Genomic DNA, 21295 nt, shown 5'->3' with positions numbered 1-21295 from the left:
CGCTGCCGCCGCGGGGCTGCCCGCTGGGCCGGGTGCGGGACGCCTGCGGCTGCTGCTGGCAGTGCGGGCGCGGCGAGGGCGAGGCGTGCGGCGGCTTTGGCGGGGGGCGCTGCGCCGCCGGGCTCGAGTGCGTGAAGAGCCGCAAGCGCCGCAAGGCCAAGGGCGGCCCGGAGCCGGGCGCTGGCCCCGCTGCCCTCTCCGCCGCCGCCGCCCCGGTGGGCGTGTGCCTGTGCAAGAGCCGCTACCCGGTGTGCGGCAGCGACGGGCAGACCTACGGCAGCGGCTGCCAGCTCCGAGCCGCCAGCCTGCGAGCACAGAGCCGCGGGGAGCCCGCCATCAGCCAGCGCAGCAAGGGAGCCTGCGAGCAAGGTGCGGGGTCGCGGTGACGGGGCGGTGCGGGCAGCGCCTCTCGGGAGGAGGCGGCGTGTTTTTATCATCCGGCTTCTTCCAGCAGCTCTGTGACGGCTCCGGGCGCGGCCCGGGATCCTGAATCCCTTGCCTGAGTCCGTCGGGAGAAACTTAACAGGTGTTGCTTCGCAGCTGTGCCTAGCCACGCCACTGGTGCGCAGTAAATAGAAATTTACAGCGAGCAGCTCGGTACGTGTAAGGGTGCCGAAGGGATTGTCCTCCTCCTGTAGCTGCGTGCTGCTCGAGGTCAGATAGCCGCTTGTAGATGGAGCTTTAGGAATGTGTCGTGGTTTTGGCTGGGACAGAGCTTATTCCCTTCACAGGGGCTACGTTTTGGTTTTTTGATGAGAATAGTGGCGATAATACACGGATGTCTTTAGCTGTTGCAGAGCAGTGTTTGCATAGCGCCAAGGACTCTTCCTCCCTGCCAGCAGGGAGGCTGGGCGTGCACCAGAAGCTGACCCCAGCTGGCCAAAGGGATATTCCATATCACAGGGCATCATGCTGAACAATTACATGGGGTGGTTGGCCTGGGTGGGTGTGCCACCGCTTGGGATCAAGCTGGGCATCGGTCAGCAGGTGGTGAGCAATTGCATTGTGCATCGCTTGCTCTATATATTCTTTTATTATTCTTATTTTCCCTTCATTTTCTGTCCTATTGTGCTGTCTTTATCTCAACCCATGACCTTTTACTTCTTTTTTTTTTTTTTTTCTTTTTTGCTTTGATGCTCTCCCTCATCCCCCTGGGGAATGGGGGAGAAGGGCTGTGTGGTGCTTAGTGCCTACTGGGTTAAGCCACAGCCATCCTTTTTGTACCCAGTTTTGGGCCCGAAGGGTTGGGGCAGCAACACATCTGACCAGGTCGTCTTAAAACAAGACTGTTAAAAGAATTAGATCAGTTTAATAGTTGCTGATCACAATGTTGTGTTTTCTGTGTTGTTTTTTTGTTGTTGTTGTTGGTTTTTTTTTGCTTTTGGGTTTGTTGTGTTTGGTCTCAGAATTGCATTGTGTATCACATTACTGCATGTTTTCCGTGTTGTGCTGTTCACCTATGGGGGCTGGTTCAATGTTACCATGTTGCTGTGCTGTGTAGCGCTGGTTTATTAGACTGGGGGAGAGAATTGAAGCAGAAAAACAAAACAAATGTAAAAGCTCGTGGGTTGAGATAAAGATAGCTTAATAGGACAGAAAAGGAAGAGAAAATGTAATAGTTATAAAACCACCTTAAATGGATTTGAGAAGGAGGTCCAGTCACGTGAAGCTGCCTAAATTTGGTGTAAGACTTCAGACAAGCCCCAGAAATACAAAGAAATGTAGTCAGTCTTCCTTGGTTTCCAGCCGTGGTGGAACCACAAAGCCCTGCTTTTCACAGTTGTAGATACTTTGCCTGTGGCTTACGTGTTAGGATGCTGTGACAAAGGGGATGAGCCATCTAGAGCAGGATTTGGCAGAGGAAGTTTGCAAGCAGAGAGAAAGAGAAATGTTCTGATTAAACAGATATGGAAAGTCTCAGAAATTCAGAGCTGATGTTAGTGTCACTGGCTTACTTTGGTTTGCAATTAAAACAGGCGGTGGCTTTTGTCTGAATCATGCATAGCAGTTTGTACTCAGAACACTTTTGATAAGGGTTGCATCCTAGCGGGAGCTCGGTTCTTCCCAAGCTTTTGCTTAGGGACAGTGCTCTAGAAAGAAATGGTTCCACTGTGGAGCTTCTGCTAGAAATCCTGGTTTCCGAGCTGTGCTTGGGCCAAGCAGTTAGGGGAGTGGATTTTGCCAGGAAGCCAGAGGAGGCAGTATGGCATACCAAGCATTTACTGACCGTCTCATGGGCAGTGTTACAGCACCATTACCATTTCGGTAGAGGAGTAATTTTAGAAGCACAGTATGTGGAGGGTGACAGCCTCCCCCTCCTCATTCTCTTTTTTTTCCCACAACTCAAGCCAATTATATCTTGAAAAGCAATGTTTCTGAAACTCCCAAGGAAAGTAGTAAAGGTTAGTTAAGGATTGGGTTGCTGCTTAAATGCCCTGTGTCGCCTTTGACAAACCTTGTGCAAAACATCAGATTTAGATGTTAGCTGGAAATATTGTGTTACGGTATTAACTAAGTCCCGGGGGGAACATACTGAGAAGCAAAGCAAGTTAGCATGGGAGAAGACTGCTCTACTGCATACTCAGTAGAGCGTTAGCACGGGTACATGAAACAAAGGTCTCACTGCCCATTTCTGCAGCAGAACAAATCTTTCCAGATAGGAGATCCGCTTTTCTGGATTTCTTAAAGAAAAAAAAAAAAAAGGCTGAATTTCTAGCCTGCAGTCCGCGGTCTATCAGGCTTGTGTCCTTTGGGGACAACAGAGAGCAGCCTTTCAAGTCTGAGAGGAGGTCCAGAAAAGCATGTTTAGAGCAGCAGGTCCTGACTGTTCAGAGTTTTGGTTCTGTTTTGTTTACGTGTAACAGGGAGGGCTTGTTTTGGTTTAGCTTGGCTTGTTTGTGCCTCCTATTTGAAAGCTCATCCTGGACAGGAGGAAATGGAGAGTTGTGACTGCTGTTGGCCTTCATTGTCGTCAGCAGGAAGGGAGGCAGCTGGAGACAGGGCATACAGCAGAAGAAAGGAATGCATCTGGGAATGATTAGATGCTCCTCTTCACCCACCCTAGCCCTGCAGCATGCTAAGAGGGGGCGGAAAGGCAGGAGACAGGACACAGATAGGTGCAAGTAAGTCTAATGCCACTTTTCTTCATGCCTGCAACTGTTAGCCCAAATTTCACCTCCCAAGGAGCGTGGGAGTGAATCTTACCACAGCCTCTTCTGCTGCCTTAAAACACATGGTCTGAGACACGGTGATCACAGGCAGTTAAATGGCTGGGGATCCTATTCCTACTTTAACTGAGAGAAGTATTACAGAGCAAACTTTTGTCTCTGTCATGTGGCCAATTTTTTGTGTGTGTGATAAAGGTCAGTTTGCCCAGTAGTGTCCAACAAAACGTCCCAGACGTTAAAATGCACAGGAAGTACCACTTGTATACTTACACTGGATTTCAGAGAGATTATTGGAGAGATTACAAAGCAACCCAGAAGAAAAGAACTAATTTTAGAGGAAATTACATAAGGCTTAACATGCAAAATACTATTTAAGGTGCACACATTTTTTAATAGATTAATTTCCAGGGGGATTAAAAAAAGTTCATTAAAATGCTGTTTGATAAAGTCGACAAAATACAAGTCCAGCTGAGCTTTCTGTATTGTTTATAGTGCCTATCACATGGTTTCCTGTGCAATGCTCTGCAGTTTTTGCGTGCTAAGAGGTACTGCTGAACAACTGGGAACAACCTGGATGTTTCTTTGTTGTTAAATAGCATAAGCAAGGAGCCATTCCTTGGGTCTACCTAATTTGCTTAGACCTTTCCTCGGGATTCTCTTTCTTCTGCTTGTTTTCCAGACCTCTCTAATCTGTTGCCTGTGCCCTTTGTACAAAAACAGAGGGAACCCTTGTTGGTATTTCCGTATTGGCGTTTCCAGAGCAGCCAAAAATTCCAACTGGAGGGCAAAGGAAGTTGCTTGAGAAGGGTTTGAAAGGATGGAAATAACCCGTTTCATACTGGTACTTGGCAGATGTGAGGATCCAGCCAGCTTTTGCTGGGGTGGGTTGCACAATGGCAGGACCACTGAGAAGGGCTGAAGAGACATTTTTGATGTCTGGGGAGCCCACAGTGAGATTCCCAACTCTTTGATGCCGCATGGCTGCTCCCATTGCTGTGTAGTCAGGGCATGCATTTGCTGGGGATGAGCAGCCAGTGACACCATGGTGCCTCCTCGTGCTGTGCCCTCATGAGCACTCACAGACGTCTCTGAGTTTGTCCCACCCTGTCAGGGAGCTCCTACCACGCTTCTTCCCTACCTGTAACCCCTTTGTAACTAATCCCAGTCCTGAGGCCTTGCAGAAGATGGATGCGGTGAAGTTTTCCAGCAGCTTTCCAGCATTGCCTTTAAATGGATTGGATTTATTTGCTTCTTACTCTCTGCCCGTTCATATTAATAGCTGTGCTGGGGTCTGCTGCCAGCTCTGGCAGTGAGGACAGGCCCACAGACAAACCAGAAGCCTGCCAGCAGGACAGGCACAGGAAATCGGGCGTGCTAACTCCGGTGTTCCCCACGGCCTGAGGATAGGCCTTGGTGCCAGCCTGGGAGCTGACCTCTGGGGTCACTCAGATAGCATCACCAAGGCGTGCAGGGATGCTAAGAAGAGAGTTTTACAGAATTGGTGGCTTTTTTAAATTTTGGTTGATGTTATTTTTTTAGTGCATGCACCATTCATGCATACCTGTTTACAGGTAGCCAGGGCCCAAGGCAGAATGACCGTGGTACCTAGTGTCATGCAGAGCCCCCTGCCACAAGGAATTAGAGTTGCATGACTCGGCTCAAGACAGGCAGAACAACTTCCATCAAATAGCTACACGTTGTTTTTGCTTGATGATCTTTCTGAGCTGAAAAATACCAGGCACACGCTTCTTGCTCAATCAGTGCAAGCAGAGACGGATCTCCCTGCGTTACCCTTATCATTAGCTACCAGAAGATACCTGCTTCAAGGAGCATGTTGTGACTGCTGGAAATACTGATCAACTTGCCTTATTACAGCCCAAGGGCCTTGTGGTTTAAAATCCCTGATACTTGTCCCAACAGGGTTTGGGTCTCCAGGTTGCTTTGCCATGACTGTCAAGGCTTTGTCTTTATTTTACAATCCCTTCTCTATCCCAGGTGGAAGTCAGTTTCCTGTTCTTGCACAGACGCAGTGTAACATAAAGCAGGTCTTGGTGGACATCAGAGAAAGCATTTTACTGTCAGGAAATCGGTGCTGTTTTGTACCTAGCTACAAATACTTCATGGAGGTAGAAACTAGGGGCCTCTCCGGGTGAAGGGTAGGTATGCCAGCATCCCAAGGAGCTTGCTTTATTAGTATTGATCTGAACATGGCTTGCATCTCAGTTGTACCGTGAAAGTCCTTTCCCAGTGTTGGGAACGTGCAGGGGTTTGGCCCAGCCCACAGGCTGCAGCACTTCCAAGGAGGTGCCTGCCCCCTCCTTCAGCCTCCTCAGTGGTTTTGTTTAGATGTGTTTGAACACAACTGGAAAGCTGTGCAGAGAAAAGGATCTGGGGGTACTGATTGATGCTTGCCAGAACATGAGCCAGCAGTGTGCCCAGGTGGCCACAAAGGCCAACGGCATCCTGGCCTGTGTCAGGAATAGTGCAGCCAGCAGGAGCAGGGAGGTGATATATAGCCACAGTCCATGAGCTCTTTCCTCTTGCTTGTAAAAGAGAGGGTTAGGCAAGTTTTTTCTAAGTCATCTGCAGTTGAAAATGAACTAAATTCCTTAATTCTCCAACGAGGCTGGTTTGGGTTTCTGCATCAGGAATCTTGGAGCAGAGGCCTGCTACACACTTCTTCCCACCACAAAGAACTTGGCATTTGTGGGTGGATCTTGCAAGCATTTTTGTGCCACATCCACAGAGTCATGTGACATAGCACAGCCACACAAGTGCTCAGTGTGGCTAGGGGGAGGTTGTTCCATAGAGTCTTTTCAGATGGAACGTAGCGCAGGGATGCGATGGGGTTCAGCATGCCCCTTGCTTTTCCAGCACATGGTGCACTGGGATTTCGAGTTTTCATGGCTGAAGTTTTATGCTTGTGTTTTTAAAAGCCATCTACAACTTTGTGTTTTTCCACTGTTGCAGCATAGGTCCTTAATTCCCCTTTAAAATGCATTTAGTTATGTGAAAAGTCTTCTGGTTCACTGGAGCTTAATAAGGTTTGAGTTTTTATGGTTACTGTGCTAAAATCTAATCAGGGAAGCTGTTTAATATATTACTCAACAGCTCAGAGCATGTTCACTGGCATGCTTCTAGGAAAGCACCAGTATACCTGGGACTCTGCAACACTTCCACTATCCAAGGAGATCCCATATTTTTTACTTGTCTTCATTCACATTCATTGTAGAAAATTAGAAATCACTAGGAAGGAATGATTTTGGATCAGCAAATTCCTTTCCATGTTTGTTTTTTCTGCTGTTGGAAAGGCATGCTGCGTTTAAAAAATAAAAAGTAAAAGGAATTTAATCCATTGTTGGGCTGAGGTTCATTGAGGTTCACGCTAAATAGGAGATTATCAAGTAATAAGTCTAATCAGGTTGGACTTCTGAAAGCCCTGCTTGCTTTAGCATGAATAAATGCTGCCATGCCTAGTTTCCATGTCTCCCAGCTCTCACAGTGCAAGCTTTTCATACTTTTTCCTGCTTCACATCTCCCTAACAAAAAAGCTTTTGGAAGGAGGCAAGCCTGTATTTTGCTTTATGCAAAAGCCAGGTCCTTTCTGCTCTACAGCATGTCCTGCATCATCTTAGCATGCTGTATGGCACCAGAACAGTGTAGCCTGTGGCTTGCAAGTCCTGATCACTGGCAGGGGCATCCTCAACAGCTGGTTTATGGAGCTGTCTCCTAGTTCTCCCGTCTTGTTGCAGTGCACTGCCACAAACATACCCTAGTGCTTTTTGTAACTCTCTTTGCTGTTGGCATGCTGAAGGGAGCAGCACTGGGTGGTGTGCTGTGGTGAAGCTGGGACGAATGAAATACTGGGCTGAGCACATTCTCCTGTCCTTAGCAGACAGACACTGAGCTACTGTTAAGCCTAGACATTGGCTTATGGCACTCTGTTAGCAAGGCCTGTTTCTTGTCTATACAGAGGTCTTGGCCTTTCCCCTTCTTGTAACAGGGAGCACAGACAGCTTTTGCTGTCAAGTGTGGTTATAAGCTTGCAACTGAGCTTCCAAGTGACCTCAGCCACGCTGGCCTACCCATTACTTCAGCTTTGAAATTGGCATTGCATTTAGGATGCTGAATGCAGCAAGGTACTATATGTGGCATGAGGCATGCAGAACTGAAGCCATTTCTCTGAGCATAACATTGGAGCCAGTGCAGACACATCCAGATTGTTAGGTGAAAAATGGATTAAGGTTTTCTTCTTGGCAGTAATTCCACCCCCAGCCCCTCCACCCTAGATGTAAACTACTAAGCAGGAGTGATATGGAGCCATATAAAGGTCATGCCCAAGGTCTCTATATTAGAATGATAGAATCATTTAGGTTGGAAAAGACCTCTAAGATCATCAAGTCCAACTGTTCACCTAGCACTGCCAAGTCTACTGCTAAACCATGTCCCTAAGCACCACATCTACATGTTTTTTTAATACCTCCAGGGATGGTGACTCAACTACCTCCCTGGGCAGCCTGTTCCAATGCCTCAACCCTTTCAGTGAAAAAATGTTTCCTAATATCCAACGTAAACCTTCCCTGGTGCAACTTGAGGCCATTTCCTCTTGTCCTATTGCTTGTTGCAATAATATTGTTTGTTGAAGAAGAGACCAACCTCCACCTCTAATACAGCCTCCTTTGAAGTAGTTGTACAGAGCGGTAAGGTGAAGTAGTTGTACAGAGCAGTAACGTATCTCTCCTGAGCTTCCTTTTCTTTATGCTAAGTGAGTCCAGTTCCCTCAGCTGCTCCTCACAAGACTTGTTCTCTAGACCCGTTGCAAGCTTCATTGCCCTTCTTTGGACACGTTCCAGCACTTCTGTTTCCTTTTTGTACTGAGGGGCCCAAAGCTGAACACAGTGCTCGAGGTGCGGCCTCACCAGAGCAGAGTGCAGGGGGACGATCACCTCCCTGCTCCTGCTGGCCACACTTCTGATACAAACCAGGATGCTGTTGGCTTTTTTGGCCACTACTGGCTGTACCAGTCTGTGCTACGTGCTGAGTCCGGTGGGATGGAGAGCAGGAGATCCATGGCAGGTGTTGTCCCAGCCCCTGGGACATCTCAGTCCATCACGCTGGCTGAGAATCACTGGGCTGATAAAGTCTGAGAGCAAGTGAGAGGGAACATGGCGAAGGGCTGACACTGCTCACGCTTCCCACCCGCTGTTGCCTCTCAGAACTTTGCCTTGGGAAGGAGCAGCTAAGGGCCTCTAAGGCAGAATTAGCAGGCGCTGCTTACAGAAGGTTTCCCTTCTCCATATAAAGCAATTTTGAAGGGAAAATACTTTCCCAGCGATTTAAGAGACAGTAGTGGGTCTATATTCAGGCTTGCCAGAGCCTGGGTAGGTGAAAACTGTCTAGCTTTTGCTTTGATTTGTTGTCTGAGTTTTTCCAGTCTGTTTTATCTGGGGCTGCAACAAGGCAATGCAGCCCTAGGGAAGGCTGGCTGGGAACCAGGCTGACACCCACACAAGCTTCAGCATGTAGTACACTTCTTGATATTTTTCTGGTCAGGACTTCATACACACACCCCCGAGTGCCACAGCCTATCCAGTGGTGCTTAGTGCTGGGCCTGTTTCTGTCTGTAGTTACCTACCTGCAACCTCTTTGATTTTTATCAAAGGAGTTGTTGCTTGTTAAAGTATGATTCTTGTGTGCGTGCTTTAATGAAGTCTGGGTCTCTTAGTCTTAAAGAATTTGGATGTTTTGTTCAGAGGCAGAAGCATGCAGGAAGAGGGAGTGTCTCTGACTGGATTCCCTGCTGAGGCCCAGCCTGCCCACACGTGATCTCTGCTTTCTGACAAGATTGTTGGCACTTGCCGTTGAAGACCAAGAATTGAAAAGGCTGAATTGCTCTGTGTTGAAAAGCATGTGATTTTTAAGGTGTTCCTGTGATGTTGTGATTGCTGGGAGAACAATTTCTGAGGCTTCTGTGAAGGCGTGGCGGCCTCACAGTCTGTTCTGCGTGAGCTCGGAGCAGCTTCTCACGATGTGGGGCAGGGTGGTTTTGCCTCCACTGTGACCAGATGCTTCACCCTCCGTGGCTGTACACACATCTGTGTTCCTAAGGGGAAGGGTTGTGGGCCTGAACACCACAGAGAGATCAGCTACAAGCAGCTAACCCCGAGCTGTGATGGACCATCCTTGCGGTGTGAGCGGGGGCATATGGGTGGGCTGGGAGCTGACAGGCAGAGGTCTGGCATCTCAGCATGGTGAGCAGAGAAGAGGTACCTGGGACGAGTATGCTAACTGGTATAGCCCCGCTGAGGAAGTCACGGGCTCTGCCACATGCTGCTTTGGCAGAAAAGCAACTAGACAGTAACTCCCCTCTGACTGCTGACACAATACAGACCGTCGGCTCCTTGTGAACTGCAGGAAAAACAAGCCCGCCATATTCAGGCTCTCCTCCCAGGTGAATGAGCACACTGTCTGTGTAAATAAGCCCCTTTCCTGGCCAGGGAAAGCTATTTGTCTTACAAACAGTGGGCAGAGCAGCTGGGAAGTGCCTGTGGAGAGCAGCTGATCTCTGTCAGCAGTCTGCAGTGTCCTGTCAAAGCTTCTGCACATTCAGGGCAAGTACCACGAGGGAAACCCCAAACATCGTAAGGCCCTTGGGTCAGTCTGTGGCAGGGAGCAGAGACTGCTCAGCCAGGTGGATGTCTCTGTCATATGGGGCTGGATTCTGCTCTTGGTGACCATTTTCATAAGCAGGTACAACCTGCAAGTAACGAGCCCAAAGGAAGCAGGCAGAGAAAGGTTCCCCTTTGTGGGCAGTGCTGCAACTAGAGCAGCATGACCTCTAGGATGCAGGATGTAAGACAAGGGCCGGAGAGGATTCTTGCTGTCTGAAATCAACTCTTTTGCTCTGTAAGGGGTAGGCTTGTTTCCAGTTCTACTGAAGAACGCATGGTGGCCTTGCTCCCCACACAAGGTCCCCTGAACGGGAGGGGTCGCTTGCAAGGCGGGATGTGCACACATCATCTGAATTCCTGGGAAGGCTCAGGCATCTCCTGTTGTTGCAGGTTCCCACGTTCCCTGCCCATCTCCAGGGCAGAAGCTACTTGGGGGGGATTTGTGGGAGAGATCATGATGTTGTGGGGGTCTAGCTACTGTTGCATTGCTGTGGTCTGTTGTGATTTTACTTAAAATTTGTTGACTTGTTGGCCTTTCTCATTTATTTTTAGTGGAGGAAGAACCCCAGCTCTAGAGTTTTGGAAGTCTGGATTAAAATAAAAGATCCCAGGGGACCGAACTGACTCTTCCCATGACACTTGCATCTTTCAGGATGTGTGTTCCATCGTGGTCTCAGGGCTGCGTCAGAGAGAGACAGAGGCCTGTGAACATTTCCAGTTCATTTTGCAGCCAGATTCTTAGATTCCTCGTTATTAGATCAAAAAGTACATCCCGAGCGTGGGGCTGCCTTGTAATGGCCAAATGCTCACCATGCTTTGGCTGTAGCCCCCAGCCAGTCAGAGCTTAGCTGTGAAGCTGTGCTGGTGATGCGCTTTTCCAGGGGAGATAAACAATTTTTCCTCACCCTAAATAGGAGCTGAAATGACTCTTCTCTTTTTCCCTGCCAGCTGCTGCTACAGAAGAATACTGGTATGACCTGGATTCACAGGGTGAGCCAGTACTTGGTGCATCAGTTTGCCTTGCTGGCTCCTTTCCACTCTGTATCCATAATAAGTATGGCAGTGATACAGGGCCAAACTCAATGTCAGCTGGATTTAGTGGGGTGTTGAATATTGCCAGTTCCCAGTCAGGGGAGAATTGAGACAGGTCCGCTTAAGAGCATAACAGTGCTTTAATGTCTGCCAGGCTTTTAATATACAACTCAGGACCTCTCCTTTTCTGCAGTGGGAGATTGTGGCCATTTTTGGGCAGCTGTGTTTTTCCTGCCTCGTGGAGACCCCAAGCAATTGGTGATAAAGAGGAGGGTGTCATAAGGGGATGAGCGTATCCCTTCCTGCCCTTTCCCCAGAAGGGCATCTTGCAGTTTGAGGAGCAGAAGCTTACAGCAACAGTCTACAATCACACACATCCCTGGGAGGTGCTTGCAGGGTGTGGGGGTGAGCTAAAGAGCTTAGAGACATCCAGGTACCACCGGAACTGCCAAGCACGTTATTGTTTAAGGGACACAGCTTATTGTTTAAGGAAAACAATGGCAGAGCTCCTCAGGAAATGGCCATGCAGGGTCCAGAAAGCAGTGTGTGACCTGAAGTGGCCTGGTTATGAGAGCCTATAGTGAGAGCTAGACCAGTCCTTGCTGTTGTGCAGGGGCCTGGCAGTGCTTCACGCAGCAATGTGCTCCAGGGGTAATTCCTTCCTCTGCACTATGCCATGTTTATACAGCATGGTGGTGTTGAGAGTGCAGGCTTGTGTGCGCTGCTACCTGGAGGTGCAGCCCTGCTCCTAACTGCTTGGAGCAACGATAATGCCAGCAAAAATGTCCCTTGCATATTGGAAAGGGTACTGCGACTCTGGTACACCACACCTGGCCACAAGTGTCAATGTCTGCAGCAGCACAACCAGTGACAGGTTACTACATGCAATGAAACACTGCTTAATTTAATTTCTCAGCTGACGGCATCAGTTCTGTACAAATGGGTTATAATATTTGTGAGGAGACCTGGTACCCGGCCCTTACTGATCATGAGGTGTGGTTTTAACCACCCCCCAGAGGTACAGAGAGAGCTCCGTGCTTCTGTGCTGCTCCCTCCTGGTAAAATCAGGAGGAATGGGATACATCTGTAAAGGAGGGCATGGGTTGCAGCCACCCCAGTCTCTTCATGGCTTCCCGTAAACAGGTTGTGTGCAGTTACCCTGAACAGGGAGGTCTTAGAAGAGAAGAGCAAACACTTCTCGGGGATCACAGCAGCTGCTCAGCAATGGGGAGCCACCTTGGCATCCCTTGTGCCGAGACACAGGGATGGCTGATGTCTTCTGGCTGGTGTGGATCTGCCCCTTGATTCCCAGCAGCAAAAAAAAGACCTCAGCTGTCTGCTAGATGTCAGTGTGTTGGGATGCACCAGAAACCTGTTCCCACAACATCTGCAGGAGGGCTGCAGAGTAGGGTACAGCTGAGATTGGGGCATGCTCAGGACCCCAGAAGGAGCCGCAGTCTGTGAGCAAGCATAGCCAGCAGCAACAGGCTGGGTTGGGGTCTCTTGTTTGCACTGGAAATGACTTCCCCTGGTGAAGCCGAATGGGAGCCTGTTTCCCATTACTGCCTACCTCTTTAGGGCAGAAGGGGAAAATCATCTACGTTCTTCAAGCTATCAATAAGTGGAAATAAACACCATGTCTCCTTTGTTCTGCACTTCCTATGGTAGGAAATGAATGGCCACATTTTGCAAAGCAGCCGTGGTTCCCCTACTAAAGAGGGACTAATAAGAAATGCCATTCTTCCCTAAATGGAATATGGGTTGTATCTTTGACATTTTCGTGCCTGAAGGGTAAACATCTCCAGCCAGATCTGCAAAACAGCTCTGCTCACATCTGGCTTTGGAAACAGCTCCCTGTTTAACCAGGGACTGACTCCCTGGGGGAACCAGAGATCTGCATTCACCTGATCCCCGCCCAGGATCCCCACAAGGGCTCTGGCACCCTCCACAGCCAGCCTTCTCTGGTTGACTGTTGCACACAGGTAGCGTTGAATTCTCCTAGCCAACTGCTATAAACTTTTGCATACTAAAATCATGCTTGGCAAAAGGATGCTGCAAAGCTGGCCAAGCTCTCTGCAGCATGGGAGAGTGATTGGGACCCCTCTGTCTCCTGAGGAGCATGTGGGGGTCCTCTCCTCCATGCCACTTGTGTTGAAGTTGCACTTGGTGGCCACATGGTAAGCAAAGGCAGCAGCAGTTCATGAAGTCCTGCATGGTTCCCAAGATAGTAGAATACAAATGCTGCCTTACCTCTAACCTCGGATTTGCCTGACAAATCTGTTGGCCTTCCACTCCAGGGTTACAGCATTGGTGGATGGGGGAAGAGTGACTGACATCGTCTACCTGGACTTGTGCAAAGTATTTGGTGTTGTTCCCCATGATATCCTTGTCTCTAAATTAGAGAGACATGGATTTGATGGGTGGGCCACTCGGTGGGTAAGGAATTGGCTGGATGGTTGCACTCAAAGAGTTGTGGTCGATGGCTCAATGTCTAAGTTGTGACAAGTGATGTTCCTCAGGGGTCACTACTGGGACCAGCACTATTTAACGTCTTTGTTGGTGACGTGGACAGTAAAATTGAGTGCACCCTCAGCAAGCTTTCTGGGGTGGTACAAGCTGTGCGGTGTGGTCAACACGCTGGAGGGAAGGGATGCCATCCAGAAGAAACTTGACAGGCTTGGGAGGTGGGCCTCAGTGAATCTCATGAGGTTCAAGACCAAGTGCAAGGTCCTGGGATGGACTCTTTGTCAGGGAGTGTAGTGATAGGACAGGGAATAATGCCTGTAAACTAAAAGAGGGTAGATCTAGATATAAGGAAGAATTTTTTTACTCAGGTTGGCAAGTCACTGGAACAGGCTGCCCAGAGAAGTTGTGGATATCTTATCCCTGCAAGTATTTAAGGCCAGGCTGCATGGGGCTTTGAGCAATCTGGTCTACTGGAAGGTGTCTCTGCCCATGGCAGGGTGGGGAGGCTGGAGTAAGATGCTCTTTAAGGTCCCTTCCAACCCAAACCATTCTGTGATTCTATGATTCTCAGTCTTGCAAGGAGCTGGACTGATGGCCTGAACTGCTCAGAAGTGAACAGTTTAAGATTGGATGCAGCTTTGGTGAGAGAAGTGCTGTGACATGAGCCCTGCATGTTTTGCTCATAGCAGGTGGCCTCCTCACCTCATCCTCAAAACCCATCAGAAATAACTGGCCCCACTTAAAAGGTCTTGCAGTCACCCAGTGCTTAGAACAGTTTCTGCCTCTTTGCAGGACCCTCCATCGTGACTCCTCCGAAGGACATATGGAACGTGACAGGAGCACAGATCTACCTGAGCTGCGAAGTCATGGGCATTCCAACTCCTGTCCTCATCTGGAACAAGGTAAGGGCCTTGCCAGGACCTCTTTGGGTCTAGCAAAGCTGAGGTAACCGGAACTGCCTGGTAAGTAACAGGACCAAGTCATAAGAAATCCTTCCCTAGAAACACATGTCTTCGATGAGTTCTCCCATCTGTGCAGTTCTGTCCAGCCCCAGCCATCTGGCTTTGTTTAATCTTTAGTCATCGCTTTTCTAAACTTCTATTGACCCCAGTACAGAACAGGACTTGTGGTTTTCCTGGTAGCGCCTGGTATTCAGAGTATGTGGGGAATGTCCCTTGACCTGTTTTCACCCGCTGATTGCTGGACACAGCTCCCCCAGCATGGAGCACTGTGGCATGAGGCACTTAATTCCAATAGCTGGTAACACCTGGCTTAGGGTAGGAGCCGATCTTGAGCACAGAGGATCTTGGCCACAGGACTGCGAGCCACTGCATGGCCTCTGTAGCCTCTTCAAATGCCAAAAGTTTGTGGACGCTTCGGAGAGGTCTTAAAATTAAGCTGAAAAAATACGACACTAAAAATACCATAGAGGAAAAAATAGATTGGCCCAAAGATCACTGTTCTGAGACAGCGTGCCCTATTTGTAGGGTCCCAGAGGAAACTCTTGAGTTAGCATACAATCTAGCAGCATTTTCTGCTCGTTTACAAACAGATGTTGTATTTACACGGCCAGTGCTGCTTTGCTTTATGGCCTTGTTCAGCAGAGGTATCATTTCCTGGGTTAAACTTTTCCTGTGGGAGCACACACGTGTTCTGTGAGACAAAGTCAGCGCAGCACGTTTGTGTGCCTCACTACCCAGCACCGGGCACACCAGAAAGCTGTGCTGCTCTACCCGTTCCCACTGAGGTAAGGGGAATACAGCCCTAGAGCAGACGCTGGAGCTGCAACACACAGAGGACAAGGTGAAATGCCAGCGCTAGAAAAACACTGCTACTGCACAAAATATATTCATACAGAACTAGCGTTGAGCTTGTCTGGGTGCAGGTATGGTTGTAACAAATTCTAACATAAGTATGTCCTCAAACCCTCAAACCTTTCCACCTTTCTGTTTAGATCATTCGGGGACAATATGGTGTCCAGAGAATGGAGCTTCTGCCTGGTGACCGGGAAAATCTGGCTATTCAGACCCGAGGTGGCCCTGAGAAACACGAAGTGACTGGCTGGGTACTGGTAAGTATCTGATGTATGCAGAGTGGTGCACAAGCACTAGCATAGTACAGTTTGCAAACAACCCATGAACAAAGAGCAATACAGAAGGCATGTGGCAATGGACAGGGCATTTAGAAGAAAACAAACGTGTGTGAGTTAGACCTGAAGGGTAAGGGTAGTTGCTGCCTCCCATCTCACCTCTATTGAGCGTGGAGTAGGAGCATGCATTCTATGATCAGAGAAAGTAAGACGTCAATAAAAGATCTCCTTTCTGTATGCCATAACTTAACCGCTGCCAGTAATGGGAAAGAAGCCCTCTCCATGACTAGGAAGTAATCAGTACAGAGTGCAGGGCACCCCTAAAAAAACTCACATCTGAGGAGATCTTACAGACTTGGCAACTCTCCTTGCCCCAGTGAAGCACATCATCTGCCTCAGTAGAGCACAGTGCAGAAGCCAGCAGCTGTCATTCAAGAGGCCTCCTAAGGCAGAGGAGTTCCTGCAGTCTATTGAGCAAGTGCCGTGCTTCAGAGGGAAGCAGTAGGGAAGCCAGAGGGAGCTGCTGTGCCTCCCTGTAACGGAATTGCATCCATTTGCAAGTATGATGGCTCCCAGCTGCAGGGAAGCTAGCAGCTGGGGAGCACAGGTCAGGGGAGTGGCTCCTGCACCACTTGCCAAAGCAGGGGTGAAAACAGGGAGAGGGAACAGTCTGAGCCTGCAATTTTGCAGAAGTAACAGACTGGATGCAGCATGTTCCAGGAAGGATTTGTCTTCCTGCCTCCATTTCCTTGTCAAGCGTGCAGTGCTCTGACACATCTCCAGACTAAGTAAGCACTAAAAGAAAAGGAGCGAGTGTTAGAACACCCTCATCCTGGCCTAGCAACGCAGAAGAAAGCTAGGCTGAATCCCAGGAGTGGCTTGTCCCAAACCTGACTGGAGAAAACCACCACAATCTTGAACCAAACTATTTAGAACAGACAGTGTGGTCTGTAAGGGTTAACTGATACTTCATCCATTTTGTACTTCATCCATTCTGTTCATCTCATTATATCTCAAGAAATTAACAAGTTATGGTAGATACCTTAAGACAGAAGTACCTCTGTCTTTTCATACTTTCATACTGAGGGATGTTTCTTTCCCTAGATATCTCCTCTGAGCAAAGAAGACGAAGGAGAATATGAGTGTCATGCATCAAATGCCAAAGGAGAGGCAACAGCTTCTGCAAAAATCCATGTTGTGGAAACTCTGAATGACATAGCCCTGAACAAAGGTAGGTAGCATGGCTGAATATTCAACAGCTTTCCCCTAACAGTTTACTTAGTTGTTTGATACAGAAGAACCACCTCTGTTTAATGCTTTCTGGAAATGAAATAACACAGTAGAGATAGCAGATTAACATGCACTAGGTTTGGCAAAACACACTCAGGAAATCTCAGCTGCTAGAGTTCTCAAGGGATTGTCAAATAACCCCAAGAGCTCTAAGGTGCTGGAGATCAAGATGCCATATGAAAAAACAGCTTTGTGGTTTTGTTTGTTTGTTTGTTTTTACAAAGCAGCTTTCATTGGCTTTCCAGACCTTACTTCGTATCATTACAGTGTCCTTGGAACACTTCTAAACCTGCCCATCTCTCCTGGGAGCAGGACACAAGGGAGAGACTTCAAGCACCCCCCACGTCCTCTTTTGGACATAATTCTTAGTTTAAATTCTAGTGGCCTTATCAGGATGACAAAACTGGATCCTTGTATCTCTGAATAGCTGAAAGACTTCAGGAGAATATTAACAGCATCTGGCATTGAGATAACAGCTTAAAATGAGTCCCAGAATCACTCTCAGCATCGAAACCTTTAGCATAGAGACTAGCTAGAAGCCTCTCTTTTCAAACATCATTCTTACGAATGAGAATGAAATTGAGTTTTAGCGAGTTACACCATGAGCAGCAACACCTGTACGCCAGTCATAGCCAACATGAGGGACCTGCTTAACAAACTTACTTTCATTTTTTGACAAGGCCACTCATCTAGTAGAAGGGAAAACAGCGGATGTAATCCTTTTAGATTTCAGTAAAGCTTTAATATTGTTTCTCACAGTATCCTTCTGGACAAACTGTCCAGCATGCAGCTACCCCAGGTACCTAGTACAGTGGGTGAACAGCTGGCTTACGAGGCAGGCTCAGAGGGTTAGAGTAAATTGGGTTGCATCAGGCTGGCAGCTACTCACTAGCAGGGTTCCCCACGGCTCCATTCTAGGGTCAGTTTTCTTTAATGTTTCATAAATGACTTAAATATAGGACTTGAAGGTATACAGAATAAGTTTGCAGACATCACTAAACTGGGAGGAGCTGCTGACTCAGTCAAGGTTAAAGAGGCCTTGCAGAGAGACGTTGACATGTTAGAGAGCTGGGCATTGGAACAGGCTTCCCAAGGAAGCAGTCATAGCACCAAGCCTGATGGATTTCAAGAAGCATTTGGACAACACTCTAAAACATATGATTTAATCTTTGTGTGGTCCTGCTAGAGCCAGGAGTTCTAATTCTATGCATACATCCTACAGCTGTTTCTTCTCAGCTATAGCAAAGATCTCAAGTATGCATGCTGCAGCTAAGCCATAAATCATTGTGGACTGCCAGCTTAAGAGGAAGCTGGGAATCGTAATGGAGCACACTGTCAGATACAGCAGGCTTCTGCCTAGCTTCACTTTACATGCTTAGGGAGTTTCTAGGTGATGTCAGCACAGAAAAATGCCATCTATTACCACCCCCCTTCCAGCTGGAGTCCTGCAGGAGGGAGGGAAGGAAAGAAGGTCAGAACAGATTTATAAGGTCTCATGCTCAGCTAAGACATCAGAAAACTCACTTCCTGTGCTACTGCCAAAGCTGTGGCATTACGCCTTGATACAGGGTGCAGCATAACATGTTTTTGTTTTTCCACAGATGATGGTGCAGAGCTGTGATGTGAGGACTTTCACTTATGCACAGTTTTAAGTCAGTATTTTGGAAAGCCCCAACTTCTGGCTTTTTCTATCTCACTAATCATTCTCTTATTTCCTTTATTCTTTGATTACCAATTTGCTTGCACACTTCTTTTGCAGATATACAAATAAAGAGATTCACAAGTTTGATTACAAACTTTAATTCTATTTACAGGAAATAAACATACTTTTGAACAGCACGTGGCAGATGAGTAAAACTATTTTAAATGCGACCTAAAACCAAATGAAACAAAACCTAAACATTTCAGTCTCACATTTTTTGAAAAAATAACAAAAAAAAAACTTTTCAAGGCTAAACGCTCATCATACGCGGTGCAATACTCATAGACATCAGTTCCTGGAAGAGGAGTTTGCAGGCGTAGGGCATTCGAACCAAAGATATCTGGGGAAAAATTTCAAAAGACTTGTGGTGAATCATCAGCTAAATCATCAGCTTCCATCACACAAACAAGTACACAAATAACTTGTCACCTTTTTAGCTCAAAGGTGAACCTGAAATCATTTAACAAGAATTGCTTAAAGAGAGTAACAAAGCAAGAGGGAAGCTGAGACAATCTGCAGAGGCTACAAAACAACTATGCAGAATTCATTTCTTAGATATAAAAACTGCAGCCAAGGGATGGGTTTTAAAAAACAAAAGCCATTTAACAAGGCAACATGCATGCTTTGCTATGCATGTTGTGCAGTAACTACAGTTAAGATTTCCAGAACACATCTCTTCAGTAACCCCAATGTCATGGTTAGAGGTGCAGCAGTCAAATAGGCTCAGTGGTCAGCTGGGAGTTAAGTCAATTATTTTTAATATCTGCTGTCACTCTGCCTTGACATAACTCTGTAACCAAGCACCCACTATCACTGTAAATAATAATTAAAAAAGAACACACGCTATAAATAATACTTTTTTAAAAGTGTGACGCAAAAGACCTCCCATGGGAACCCTGCTCGCAGGCATAAAATAGCTTCATGGGAACAATCACAAGAGCGACAACCGTAAATTCCTGCAATTCTGAGATTTACTGCTTATTCTAAAAATAAGAGTAAACAGTTGGAGAGCTTAAGATCTCTGCACTGCAAAATATTTGAACAGCATTTCCTGCCAAGGGACAAGCCAACACTATAACATGAATAAGGAAACATCCAAATCAACCAGGACACTATGAACACTTAAGGATTTAGGAAACTAAAACAGTAATTGTTCTGGTGTTTCTTAAAACATCTACATTTAAACATAACTTCCTGTTCACCTGGGTAGCATTTCCTTTTATCCTGATCAAGCCCACACCTACCTGCGTTTTATTGCGGCATCCCCGGCATTCATAGGTGTGAGTCCTGGTGTTAGCGATTGCCATAATCCCGCAGAGGTTACATACGTGGACTTGATACGGGTCTGAAGCTTCAAACAATCTCTCTCTCAAGAACTGGGCTGCTCCATGAGCAATTTGGCAATCTCGTTCCATTTCTCCAAAACGAAGGCCACCATCGCTGAAGACAAGAAAAAAAGATAAAAGAACTTAAGTTCACTGGCAAAATACATTAGTTGCTACAAAATGTGACTTGACAGAAATAAAGAGTAATATTCTAAGGTACAAGTAAATCTGTGCATTAATTTTCTTCTGTCTCAGAAAAGTTCTTTGTTCAAATGTGAACTGGCCACAGTTCCTGCCGGATGAACTCCTCTAGCGTGGGCTTTTCTCCACAGAAAAATCAGTTAATTAGGCAGCTTATTTTTAGGGCTAAAGACTTGAGGGGAAAACCAAAACAAAACACTATACAGAAAATGAACATCCTTACCGAGATCTGCCTTCCATGGGCTGTCTGTTAAGTATCTGGATTGGCCCTCTTGCACGAGAATGGATTTTGTCATCTACCATGTGCTTCAACCGCTGATAATACGTAGGACCAATAAAGATCTGTGATGTTATTTTTCGACCAGTGAAGCCATTGTAGAGAACCTAAAGTAGTCAATGCAATCACTGAATCATAAGCCTTACCATCCAAACATATATTAAAAAGTTACTATGAAATCATATTTTGATTATACCTCATTTCCTCTTAGATGATAACCATAATCTGATAAAAGATTGGAAATCTTCTGCACGTTGACAGCATCATTAAATGGTGTAGCATCACCAATTTCTCCCTTGTTTGCCGACACCTACAGAGAAAAGATTTGCAAAAACTTATAGGATTTCTCAAAAACCGATCAAACAACACAGTTCAAATAATTTTAGCTCTTAATGCCAGAACCTGAGATTCAACACCCATGATAGCACTGTATCCTGCTTTGTTTATCAGTTGCAAAATTCTATAGCTGAGATTTTCAAAAATATACAGTATCAATAATATCATTACCCCTTTTTCTAGGTTACAGGAAACATTTGGAATAAAAGCAACAGATTAGTATACTCATCTGACTTGCTGGACAAAATTTACAGGACTGTAGGTCCTCCAAGAAATGTGCATGTGCTATTACATAAATGAAGAACTTTTTATTTTTTTAAAAAACTGCATTAATAATTACCAGGCAGTAGTATCTTTAAAATAAACATATTATATATATATATATATATATATAATTCATATTCCTTAAGCACACAGCATAAAACATTCTTCTTACCTTCCCCTGAAGACATTCAATCAAGTGACCAATGGTCATCCGGGAAGGGATGGCATGTGGGTTGATAATTATATCAGGTGTGATGCCTTCACAAGTGAAGGGCATGTCCTATAGCAGAGAAACAGACAGTCGGTACTTCCCAAAATATAAGCTTTAAGAAAAGCAGTCCATAGATTCAAATGAAATCCTTTTATGGCATTTCAAGGGCTCTGAAGTAAGGAAGAGTTGTGTCCCGTTCTAAATACAGTCTAGCTAAACTTACATCTATATAGACTTACATCTATATAGACTTACATCTATATA

At 46.7% G+C, this 21295-nt stretch overlaps 2 protein-coding genes across 3 annotated transcripts in view; one reads left to right on the top strand and one right to left on the bottom strand.

Moving 5' to 3' along the window:
- Positions 1-2: 2 nt before the first annotated feature.
- Positions 3-18511, top strand: IGFBP7 (insulin like growth factor binding protein 7; the record flags this gene model as incomplete). Its single annotated transcript, XM_035324322.1, has 5 exons — positions 3-369; positions 14129-14238; positions 15291-15407; positions 16530-16656; positions 18317-18511. Coding segments are annotated over 5 exons (741 nt in total), but the record flags the coding sequence as incomplete, so codon positions are not given.
- Positions 18500-21295, bottom strand: part of POLR2B (RNA polymerase II subunit B) — a 17831-nt gene continuing 15035 nt past the window's right edge. Inside the window, exons 21-25 of one of the 2 annotated variants that reach the window (XM_035323915.1) lie at positions 20993-21100; positions 20417-20530; positions 20167-20327; positions 19662-19857; positions 18500-18757 (exon numbers count right to left, since the gene is read on the bottom strand). In XM_035323915.1, coding sequence (XP_035179806.1) covers positions 18668-18757; positions 19662-19857; positions 20167-20327; positions 20417-20530; positions 20993-21100 — 669 coding nt within the window. In that variant the 3' untranslated portion in view covers positions 18500-18667. Of the gene's footprint in view, positions 19858-20166; positions 20328-20416; positions 20531-20992; positions 21101-21295 lie in introns of both variants that reach the window. The other variant, XM_035323914.1, reaches the window with a different exon arrangement.

The sequence above is a fragment of the Oxyura jamaicensis genome, chromosome 4 (genome assembly GCF_011077185.1).
Source record: "Oxyura jamaicensis isolate SHBP4307 breed ruddy duck chromosome 4, BPBGC_Ojam_1.0, whole genome shotgun sequence".
Classification (NCBI taxonomy): domain Eukaryota; kingdom Metazoa; phylum Chordata; class Aves; order Anseriformes; family Anatidae; genus Oxyura; species Oxyura jamaicensis.
Note: the sequence above shows the minus strand (reverse complement) of the source record. Positions and strands in the feature narration are given on the sequence as shown.